At 50.2% G+C, this 12,245-nt stretch overlaps 1 protein-coding gene across 1 annotated transcript in view; it reads right to left on the minus strand.

The window, feature by feature from the left end:
• Window positions 1-12,245, minus strand: part of tacc2 (transforming, acidic coiled-coil containing protein 2) — a 66,394-nt gene that overhangs the window by 23,316 nt on the left and 30,833 nt on the right. The window contains exons 4-5 of the mRNA XM_061228023.1: window positions 7,129-7,253; window positions 2,354-3,806 (exon numbers count right to left, since the gene is read on the minus strand). Coding sequence (XP_061084007.1) covers window positions 2,354-3,806; window positions 7,129-7,253 — 1,578 coding nt within the window. The remainder of the gene's footprint in view (window positions 1-2,353; window positions 3,807-7,128; window positions 7,254-12,245) is intronic.

The following is a 12,245-nucleotide window of genomic DNA, read 5'->3' on the forward strand; positions in this document are numbered from 1 at the left end:
CTTGAATCTACTCTCTACACCGCCTGGTTATTCCACCTGAGTCTTGTTCAGCACAGTCCACAGACAGTAGTCCCCCCCCCAGCACTGATGCAGGATCAGCTAACTCACCTCATTCTCACACCTACGCCTGTGTGGAAGCAGCTGACACTGGCCTGGGATCTGTGTATGAAAGCACTGCCTCTCTGCACTACGCTGTGTATCCTCTGTCTATACCGCCTTCAGGAACACAGGAGCCCGGCAACCGTTGTCATGAAAACAGTAGCCAGGTTCTGAGCCCCTGGAGCATTTAGAGAGAGGATTCTGAACCAATCACGGCCAAGCCTCCGGGTAACCATGGTTACCCACCTCCCCCCTCTCCACATCCCTCACACCCAGTCCCCATGCATATAGCTCCCTGGTCTGGACACCATGACAACGCCCAACAACACGACACAGATACATACCTGGGCACTGCAGGGGTGGGATGTTTGAAAGGGGAAGGGGTTCGAGCAGGGAGAATCGGGTGTAAAGAGAGGTCAGGGTTTGAGTGTGAGGTGTGAGAGGGAGGAAGTGACACAGGGGCAGAAACCTGGCGGATGCTTAGTATGATGGTGAGGTCAGTAGCATGATGACTGCCCGTTAATAAAAAGCAAGCACACACTTGTTATTCTGAGGTTATTTGTAGACATTAGTTTGGACAGAATACGCCCCTGGTACTCTGAACCTTGTAGTTTTTGCCTGTACGAAAAAGGCCTTTGCACTGAGAGGTGCTAGCTCCGTCCTGCAGTTCTGTGAAGCTCGGTTTGCAGGTGGAGGGGCAAGCTTCAGGGTTTGCTGTGATATCATTACACTGGTGTGAATGTCACAGGGGTCATTTGAGAAGCAATCCCAAAGTGTAGGGGGGCAGGGGGGGCAGCTGGGTCTCTACTCTAGGGCACAGCAGCAGGGTCCCAGCTAGGAATCAAACCTACAACATTTGGGTCACAAGTCCTGATCCCTGAAACCTATTGTATAAACTACCCTGACTGTACAGCCTAGCGACAAAATAGGACATATTAAAATAATAAAATGATACAGGAATACGAAGAAATTATGAAAATAAGAATGTATTATACAAAGGCTGGAGTCCCATTTTTCTTATTGTAAGATTCAATAAATATGGTGCATTGACTGCATTCCTTTAAATCCTCGCCTTGGTCGACCGTTAATTTACTCATCCACAGCAGCATTGGACAAAGATATTAAAATATTCAGAAGGAATTGGAGCCATTTCCTAACTATAGGATGCCAAAAAAAATCCTCTAGGGACATATTTAGAGGAGTGTTCCACTTCAACTGTGATGAATGACCCCTCATTAGGCATTCATAAACCCCCTGGTTTCTGCTAAACAGCACAAAGGGAAGTTAACCTGCAGGGCACTTTCAGTTGGGTGCCATTTTAGCTGCAGCTGGGAACAGCTCTTGGTATCAGAAAGCATTGTGGTGAGAGGGGAGGAACCAGCCAAACAGAAGACACTAAGCTCATGTGTTTCAAACGGAAAAAAACATAAAGGCATGGGTCAGTAGAAAGTAAATCTGAAATATAAAATAGCTAGTCAACCTTTGCTGTACTTACAACAGACAACACAGAGAGGACACATCGCTGAACATCCTGTGAGAACAGGAGAGCACACAGACAGAGAGGTGACAGAGAGACAGGAAGCAGACGCACACACACATACACACACTCACACACACACTCATACACACAAACACACACTCACACACACACTCACACACACATACACACACTCACACACACACGCACACACACATACACACACTCACACACACACTCATACACACACTCACACACTCATACACACAAACACACACTCACACACACACTCACACACACATACACACATACACACACACGCACACACACTCACACACACACTCATAAACACACACACTCACACACACACTCATACACACACACACACACTCATACACTCACAGACACTCACACACACTCACTCACACTCACTCACACACACACAAACACACACACATATGCAAAATACACAATAGAACCACAGACACTAATACACACCAGGCATTGACACACACATACACAAAATACACACAAAAACAAGTCATCGAGTCAGAGTCAGAGTCATCATTACAAACCACAATAGATTTGAAGCATATGGAATATTTCTCAACCTCAGAGTGGCTGAAAGAGAATCGCTTCCACTGAAGCTTTTAACATGTGTGAAGAGGCAGAGAGAGAAGAGAAATAGAGATGAGAGCATAAAAGAACAGTGTGCGTGGGACACTTCCTGCCATTTTTGGCATTGAGGGGGTTGTAACGCGACGATCCCAAACTTACGACTTAATGGGGGCTTTCTTCTTCTTGGCCGGTTTGTTCTGGTTCTGGTCCTCCAGCTCGCTCAGGCTGTCGTTGTCGTTGGCGGAAACGTCAAAAGAGGCAGAGGAAGACTTTGGCGGCGAGTTCCCCATTTTCTTGGAGGACTTGAAGGGGTCGACGGAGTCGGCGAAACCGTCCGGGTCGAAGGCGTAGGCGGGGCGGGAGAGGCGGGGGGAGTTGGGCAGGCCTCCGCCGGGGCAGAAGGGGTTGAAGTTGGGGTCCTCCCACTTGTTGGGGTCAAAGTTGTACGTGGCCTTGGGGATGGGGATTTCGTCGCTGTCCGGGGGCTGGCCGTTGTCCAGCGGCCCCGGGGGGGGCTGCGGGGGCTTCTTGGCCCCCGTCTTCGGCTTGCGGAGGGGCATCTTGGCACCCGGCTTCTTGCCCAGCTTTTTGGGCGGGGGGACGGCTTCCCGGGGGGGCGACTCGCTCTCCTCGGAGTAGTCGAACTCCAGCCTGACGGACAGCCGCCGGTTCAGGGGCTGCTCCTCCACGCTCCCTGCGGGGGCTGGAGGCGGGGCTGGAGGGGGCACGTCCGGGGTAACAGGGAGCTCCGCGGCAGGGTTCACCGGGGTGAAAGATACCCCCTTTCTCCCAAGCACAGGGGAGTTGGATATTCTGCTACCCCCTGAACGGAAGGGGTCGATCCCCTCGAAGTTCTCCGGGTCCCAGTTGTAGGAGCCCTTGGGGAGGATGGGGGACTCCTCGTCGAGGACAGGGGGGAAGGCGGCGCTGGGGGCCGGGGGAGACGGCTGCCTCCGGATGGGAGGTGACGCTGGTGGTGGTGGTGGTTTGGCCTCCTCTCTGGAGCTCACGCTCTCCTGCGGGTCAGGTTTAGGAGTGGCCTTGTTCTTCCTCAGGGTGCCCTTAGGGCTGGGCCCAAAGGAGCCTCCCTCCTCGTCCTCACTCTCCTTCCTCCCGAGCTCAGCGGCGGGGCCCGGGCTCCCTCCGGTGCCCGGCGGGGTGGAGTTCTGCCGGGCGAGGGGGGGCTTCTTCTTCAGAGACCCGGGGCGGGGCTTCTTGGTCTTCCTCAGGGTCCCCGGGGCGCTCTCTGTCTCGACGCTGAAGGCCTCGGCGCGCTGACGGGAGGGCAGGTCCGCACCTGGTCCCGCGGGGCCGGTCTCCGGGGGGCCGGCGTCCAGGTCCCCGGCCTGCAGGCTGAGGGAGCGGGTCAGGGGCGACCTGCGGGGCTCGGGGCTCGTGGGGTCGCGCCCGGCGAGGGCGGCGAGGGCGGCGGTTTCCGCGGCGGCCGCGGCCGCTGCGATGGCGTCGAGGTTGTAGGCGCCGCTGCTGGCGATGGGCTTGTCCTCGTCGAAGACCGTGGAGACGGAGCGGTGCAGGGCCCGGGGCGCGGGGGACTCACTCACCGCCTCGCTCACACAAACCTCCGCAACACAGCCAGCCTCAGGGACGGGACCTGGAGAGAGGGGAGGGAGGGGGGGGGGAGAGAGAGAGAGAGAGAGAGAGTGGGAGGGGGAGAGAGTGGGAGGGGGAGAGAGAGAGAGAGGGAGAGAGAGGGAGAGAGAGGGGGGGGAGAGAGAGAGGGAGGGAGGGAGAGAAAGTGGGAGAGAGGGAGAGAGAGAGAGAGGGAGAGGGGGAGAGGGGAGAGAGAGAGGGGGAGAGAGAGGGGGGAGGGGGAGAGGGGGGGAGAGAGAGAGAGTGAGAGAGAGAGAGAGAGGGAGGGAGGGAGAGAAAGTGGGAGAGAGGGAGAGAGAGAGAGGGAGATGGAGAGAGAGGGGGAGAGGGAGAGAAATTGGGAGAGAGGGAGAAGGAGAGGGAGAGAGGGGGAGAGAGAGAGGGAGGGAGAGAAAGTGGGAGAGAGGGAGAGGGAGAGAGAGAGAGAGGGGGGGAGAGTGGGAGGGAGAGAGAGAGGGAGAGAGAGAGTTTTTGATGTACGGTTCTTGTTCCTTTGTTTATAATTGTTCATGCTAATCGTTCAAGTATTCAATTCAATGTGAAAATTATGCTTTATTTATATATATATGCTTTGCCAATATAAACAATATCAACCAAGAAACACAAAACTTCAAAACAAAACAGAGAGAGAGAGATAAAAATAAAGGATGAACAACCGTGAATAGTCTCAGTAAGGGCCATATAGGGAATGTGCTCTATGTGTTTTGGCTATGTAGGGCATTGTACATAAGTGTGCCTCTCTGCAGACACCCAAAATGAAACAGACTGTGTAGACCATGTTGACACAGGGTGAGCAAGGCTTGATGAAAAGACAATACAGGACTATTGCTCCCATCATTGTGCTGCCTCTGCGCAATTCTGCCACCTCAGTGGAATGCTCCCAGAACTGTTGAGGTGAAATAGTACTGTATAGATCATGGGTTTTCCACATACAGTGTTTAGTGTCTTTAGATAGCTCGTGTTGTGGGAAATAGTTTGGTGTCATTGGTGGTGTAGTACACTGGTTGCTGAATAAAGATCTTGAAGGAATAAACCACAGGTAATGCAAGTTACCTGTGAGTCAGCATCCATCTGTGCTACAAAGGTTAACTTTTGTGACTCATTATTTGATGATTTGTAGTTTTTACTGTAAACCCTCTGTATATAGAGGGGAACGTGGAATGGTTTGCTCGCTAATACGATCTCCTGCGCACCATTCGCGTATAGCCATTCATATTACACCTTGTAATTCTTGTAACACATTGTCATTCTATTTCTGCAATGCACATTGTTTAATAGATTGTATTAATTTGAACCTGCATCCTCTTGACTCGCACCACTGCACACTTAGCAGTTTAGAGTCCTAACAGACATAGACAACCTAGGATACCTGCACCCCGTAGTCACTCGCCTATACACCAGTGCCGTCACAAGATAAATACTAAGTGTATAATTGTAGGCTATACAGGCCACAGGCACGTCCGTGTCTACATAGGTAGATCGTATAGAGCCACACAATTGGCGGACATTTGCGGTTGATTTTGTTGAACAGAGGAGCAGTTGGACTTATCTTTTGGAGTCAGATAAACGAGAACAACAATAAATTAACCCTGTTCCAGTAGCATTGATCAGACTACATGCGTTTCCTTCACCTCTCAGATACTTTCACCTTTTGGTGTATTTGGAGGGTTCGTACAGCTACACAACACCTATAATTTTGTAAACCTTGAATTAGATTTTGAGAGAGGAAGCAGGTAACAAAGGGGAGGACGGAGCCAGAGAACGGGAGGATGAGACAGAGAGATTTAATTCCCTCATGAGGTCAGACAACTAGTGTCACACTAGATCAACTGGAGATTTTTAAATGGGTAAATTGTTAAACTGTCCAATGAAATATTCACAGATGTATAACAAAGAGTCCACAGCCTAGTATGCTATATAAAGAACCATCTCAATCCCAGGGTGATTATAATATAAATAATACAATTACCATTAATGTGCGTGTGTGCCTGTGTGTGCATGTCTGTGTGTGTGAGAGAGAGATAGAAGACGGCACAGCTGCTTATAGGAGAGATCTAATTATGGTAATTAAGAAAAGCTGCAGTATTTAATGCCATACCGTAAGAACAAAAAGCCTGATCTTCGCCGAGAAGGGTGAGAAAAAAAATAGGCATGTTTGAGCAGGAACACAAAGGAGGAAGTCGCCTGGCTGCAGTACCACCTCTCCCCAGCAGGGGCTGCCCTGAGCTCTTTCTCCCTCCTCCTCTCGCCCTATCTGAGTGATAGACTTATGTCTGGACAGCTCACTCAATCAGGCACGACTCATTAATGATAGTAGGCTGTCTCTCTGTCAGGAAGATCACATATCCAGTTGGCAAAGCCTCATATGTATGTTGCTGGAGCCTTCCGCGGGGGAAAGCAAAGCCGTGTCTGCCACTGTTCTGAATAGGGAGCCATCATAGAGAACCGCTATTTTAGTATTTTAATAAATAATAATATCAGCAAATTGCATTCAATCATCATATTTAAAAACCAGCAGAGGTAATTTGGCAGAAGTTTGTAGGCTAATGCCTAAAGTGCAAATCCAGGTTTTAAATCTGTTTTCTGAACGGTAAGCCACACGGCAGGTTTTTAGTATTTAGAAAATCGTTATGATTTTAATATTTAACTTCATGTTGAGCTCATTTAAAGACGTGTAACTGACCACTTTGTTCATTTCCGATGGAGACTCTTCCCACACCTTTCCCCCTCGAGGGCTGAACCTGGAGAGATTCTGACACATTCTGACAGGGCCGTGCTCCAGTAGGCAGGTTCAGGAGTGAAATCTATCGATGGGTCTCTGGGTGAATTCCCTTTTTTCAAATGTATTTATTCTTGGATTTGCAGTGCCTGGGCTACATTAATATGAGGAGCGCAAACAAATATGCTACAGAATATGCAAGCCCAAAATAAGTATCGAACCTGAAAACATATTGACTGGAAATATAAATGTTCCTCACAGCGTGGGAGAGGGTGTTTGACACTGCTCTCTCAGGAGCGACAGAGACCACGTTTATTTGGTCATTAGCTCCTGTTCCTCCTCGCAGCGAGCAGTAAAACGCAGTCCGCTGTTTCCAAATGTACAGCGTACCCCTGTAGAGAGGGCGGACCTGGAGCATACGGATCAGGGACTCGCCTTAGGGGAAGCGATCCAAGGTTATAACATTCGATAGCGGGTTTCTGGGAAAACAGTGAGGGAGTTTCAGTATGAGAGGCTGAAAGGACTCAGTCAGTCAGGAGTTCACTCAGGAGGGTGTGAGGGTGCAGGGTCACCTCGGGATCGTGGGTCACGTGACGGGACTGACCTGCGTCTTCAGACGGGGGCGGCTGTGGCTCTGTGTCGGGCTCCGGGGGGGGCAGCGGGGGGGCCGCGGCCTTCACCGGGGTGGTGGACTCGGGGGTCTCAAACGCTCCGTCAGAGTCCGAGCTCCTGGGACAGACAGACGGACAGACGGACAGACGTGAGGATCGCAGAGCAGACTCAGCTCTGCCCCGTGAGCACAGAACCACTATGAGACAAACACCCTCTGATTCAAACAGAAAATGCACCGCAAACATCAAAAGAAGATCTCTGGGCAGGCTTTCTTCCAGAAAGATAGATCAACAATATTATTTGCACGTGAGCTACAGCGTATTTCTCTGAACGCAGTGGTAATTGAACTGAAAGAGTCACGCAGACAGACTAACATACACAGCAACAGACAGACGTACAGACAGAAGGACTACTTTAACATCCGAGTGTTTATCTCCGTATCTGGAGAGACGTACACTGATGAATACGCAGGACTGTCAAACAAAGGGCCTTTGTCCGCTTTTCTGCAAGTGGTGCAAACACTCGAACGCGTTAATCGTCCAGCAGCTCTGTCGGTGAACCCTATGGGCGATTTAAATCACCGGTCACGATCTCCAGCCCAGTGAATCAGGCTGCGACGCGGCGTTAGCGCATAAATAAACGCACAGGTCAGCGTGCCTCTGTCGGTGCCTCTGGTGAATTTCTATGTGCTGAGATGGTAATGCTGATGCTACAGTGAAGAGGAGGGCATTATAGCCCTGAGAACAAACCCGTCCCTTATTACATATCTGTCGCCAGTCTGTCTTTACAATCACACCGGTCCAGCCAGCGGAGGATGGGCTCCCCCTCTATAGCCGGGTTCCTCCTGAGATCTCTGCCCATTGAGTTTTTTCTCACCTCAAACTCCACAGCGATAATGAAATTGAATTGAATTGTCAGATTTAGTCAGGAAAATACAAACATAGGAACAAGGAAATAGCCCACATGGCTTTCTGTGCCACACAGGAATAGCATTCACACGTACGGTGTACAGAATCACAGACGTACTACGCTGTTTCTGAGACAGGCAGAGCCGTTGCCTGGGAACAGAAAGGAAAGATCAGGGCTGTGGTGGAGACAGGCTCCGGAGTTGGGTGGTAAGAGCCCCCTTTTCCCCGGAACGTCAGTCATTCCAATCGGAATCACATCAAGCCTCACGGTCCAGAGCAACCCGGATCCTCTGAGCAGATTCCCAGAGCTCATCCATCTTCTGATAATCACATCCTGCTGGTCAGTGTCCGTCATGATCACAGGAGCACACTGCAACATCACACTTCTCTAACGCTTAGATACACACACACTCTCACACACACACACACTCACACACACACTCACACACACTCACACTCACACACACACTCACACGCACACACTCACACTCACACACACATGCATACACACACACACACTCACACAAGCATATATACACACACACTCACTCTCACGCACACACTCACACTCACACACACACTCTCACACACACTCACACTCACACACACACACACACACACTCACACTCACACACACACACACACACACACTCTCACACACACACACTCACACACACACTCTCACACACATACACACACACGCTCACACACACACATGCGCATACACACACACACACACAGATGCACACAACACACACTCACACACACACACACACACTCTCTCTCATTAACATTCCAGTTATTGAGATATTGGAGAGGAACAGGCGCCCCCCCCCGGCCCCGCTCACCTCTGCCTGGCCGGACCCCTCAGCATGTTGTCGTGCCGCACCCCCCAGGTGAGGCGCTGGAGGAGCCCCAGAGCGGGGTCCCCCGCGGCCCCGCCAAGCAGCGTGTCCCAGCCCCAGCGTGCCCACTGCAGGGGCGAGAGAGCCTGCCACGCACTAACCGCCATCCTGCCGCCCGCGTCCCCAACACTCCCCACACACCCACGCCTTTCTCCCCGCCACTGAACACAGACACCAGAGCACGCTGCCGAGATCGTCTGGTCTCTCACGGTCCCGCTCTCTCTCCTTCTCTGTCCCTCTATCCCTCCCTCTCTCTCTCCCTCCCTCCTTCTCTCTCTCTCCCTCCCTCCTTCTCTTTCTCCCGCTCCCTCCTTCCGTCTCTCTCCCTCTCCCTCCCTCTCTCTTGCAGTGAAGAAAGGCAGGGAGGATAGAGGCTGTCTTCTATGGTGGGAGAAAGCAGAGCACAGGCAAGATGCCACAGAGCAGTGTGAAGACAGGCTTTCTCTCTCTCTCTCTCCCTCTCTCTCTGTCTCTCTCTCGGTCCCTCCTTCTCTCTGCGCCGAATTCTAATGAGTGAATGGGAGAGCTGCACCTCTCTCTGAGAGCGATTGGGAGAGCTGCACCTCTCTCTGAGAGCGAATGGGAGAGCTGCACCTCTCTCTGAGAGCGAATGGGAGAGCTGCACCTCTCTCTGAGAGCGCAGAGCACACCCATAGCATCCACTCCACAAGCCCCCTCGCACCCTCACTCAGAACACACACACACACTCACACACACACACACACACACCCTCACTCAGAACAACGCCTGCAGAGCTCATCGCTCATACATACAAACACACATACAAAGTCAACACACATATCAACATACACATAAAAACATACATACATACATACATACATACATACTGCACACACATATGAACATACACATACAAACATATATACATACATACTGTACACACATATGAACATACACATAAAAACATACATACATACATACATACATACATACATACTGTACACACATATGAACATACACATAAAAACATACATACATACATACATACATACATACTGTACACACATATGAACATACACATACAAACATACATACATACATACTACACACACATATAAACATACACATACAAACATACATACTATAAATACACTACCCAGCTGTGTGCAGATTGTACATTAATGTATGTAATACGTATGTAAGCTCTACATACAAATATAAATATGCACAGCCAAAGTATGTATGGTATGTGCCTATGTACAATACATGCAAATGTGTTATTCACACAAATATTTACACTCACATTTTACAGATGAAGATAAAATAAAAATGAACAGGAGTGCTGTACTGTAGATGCTTTTAAGATTATCTTTGATGTATTATTTGATCTTTCACACTGAATTATTATTAGTAAATACACAACAACGTACTGAAAGTGGGAGAAACTGGTTTGTAAAGCGCAATGTAAGTGAAAGAGACAGCAGTTCAAGCAGAGCGAGAGCTCTTTCATTTCAACTCCACCCTGGGAGAAGTTCATATGTCTATACAAGTACCCTCATTTAAGATAAATAAATAAATAAATGAAGCTGGATGATGCAATACTTCTGTCTCTGCTCGCTGCTCACCCACAAACTGTGACCCCCGCACCCCAAACAGGAACCGGTCGTGTGCCATTAGCCGAACACGCTAATCGATCGGGGGCTCTGGGAGGGGCCCCGGCAGTCGATAGCGATGTGCGCGTTCGAGCGCTGCGTTAGCGGTAGCCCTGTGCGCTAGCGGGATTAAGCCCTCCGGGGGTGCTAACTGTGGCTCATTTTCTCCATCAATAAGGACCGACGGAAACGGCTTCAACCCGGCGGGGGGCGGGAGGGGAAGACAAAGAGACATAACCCAACAAATCGGCTCCGCCGGACGATAAACCCGCTTTATGACCGTGATGCCCTGGGGCCTGGGGAGAGAAGGGATGCGGGGTGAACGGGGAACGATCCCCGCTCCTGCGGCCCGCAGGAGGGGAGAGAACGGGGCGTCGGCGCAGCTGAGACGGAGAGGAAATGACCTTGTTACGCGTGATTACGGTCATTATGCAGCTGTCTTCTCCCTCTACTTCTGATTGGTCCTTTCCTGGAGGACGGCTTGGCAGCACGCTGCTTATCGGCATTCCCGTCGACCGACGGGTCGATTCGGAGAGAGGCGGGCGAGAGAAAGGGATGGAGGGATGAAGGAAAACGACGGGGGAGAGGGTGAAGGGCGGTCAGTGGACGACAGACGGATAAACAGAGTCTCGAGTTTGTGCTGAGCGCTAGAAAACCCATCTGAGCCGGAGAAGGAAGGAAACTGTTGTCAAAATGGATTGGAAAAAGACATAAATCTCTGAAATAGCCTCCCAAAACAATACAGTAGGTGACTGTGTTGGGTAGGGGTGGATAAAGTCCTAAATGTGATGCCAGAATGTAATTGGATTTGCCTATAAGCTACAGTATATAGCACACATTGGCACTGAAACGGGCACCATACACACTGATGAACAAATGACTCTCATTTCCTTTCTATCCCCAGGATAGGACATTTGTCGAATACATTTTCATGGTCGGGTGATGCTAGTCGATGATTAATTGATCTTGGGCCCACATTTCATAATGCCCTCCCTCTCCCTCAAACCCCCACAGAGGCAGAGCTGGGGGAACAGCACGGTGCACCTGGGAGGCAGGGCGGAAAACAAGGAAGCAGTCTCCTCAATCCCCCTTTACTCCCCTTTAATTAAGAGCCCGAACCCAGCAGGCCCAGACTGCCTGTGAGTATTTTTAAAGGCTGGTAAAATGGAGGTCTGCACAGTGAGCTTACCTTCCGTACCAGGCCTTATTTACAGCTCCCCTGAGACTCTGCACCTAAGTGCCACAGCTGTCCTGACATTATGACCACTGTAAATCAGCAGAGTGCATTTTAACAGGGCCTAATCGTGACAACGGGAGATTTGTGTGTGAAATATAAAAAAAGAAAGAAAGAAAATAAAATCATGCTAGATTAGTCCCTGGGTGGAAGGGCTGGATGTGTCCTAGAGGCAAACTCACACACATGTACACTCATATTACTGCTAACACACACACACACACACACACACACAGGCACACACACTTACACTCATATTACTGCTAACACACACATTTACAGACACAGACACACACACAGACACACACACGAACACTCATATTACTGCTAACAGACACATTTACACACACACACACACACACACACACACGTACACTCATATTCCCGTTAACACACATTTAAACACAGACACACACACACACACACACACTCACACACGTACACTCATA

The sequence above is a fragment of the Conger conger genome, chromosome 18 (genome assembly GCF_963514075.1).
Source record: "Conger conger chromosome 18, fConCon1.1, whole genome shotgun sequence".
Lineage (NCBI taxonomy): Eukaryota > Metazoa > Chordata > Actinopteri > Anguilliformes > Congridae > Conger > Conger conger.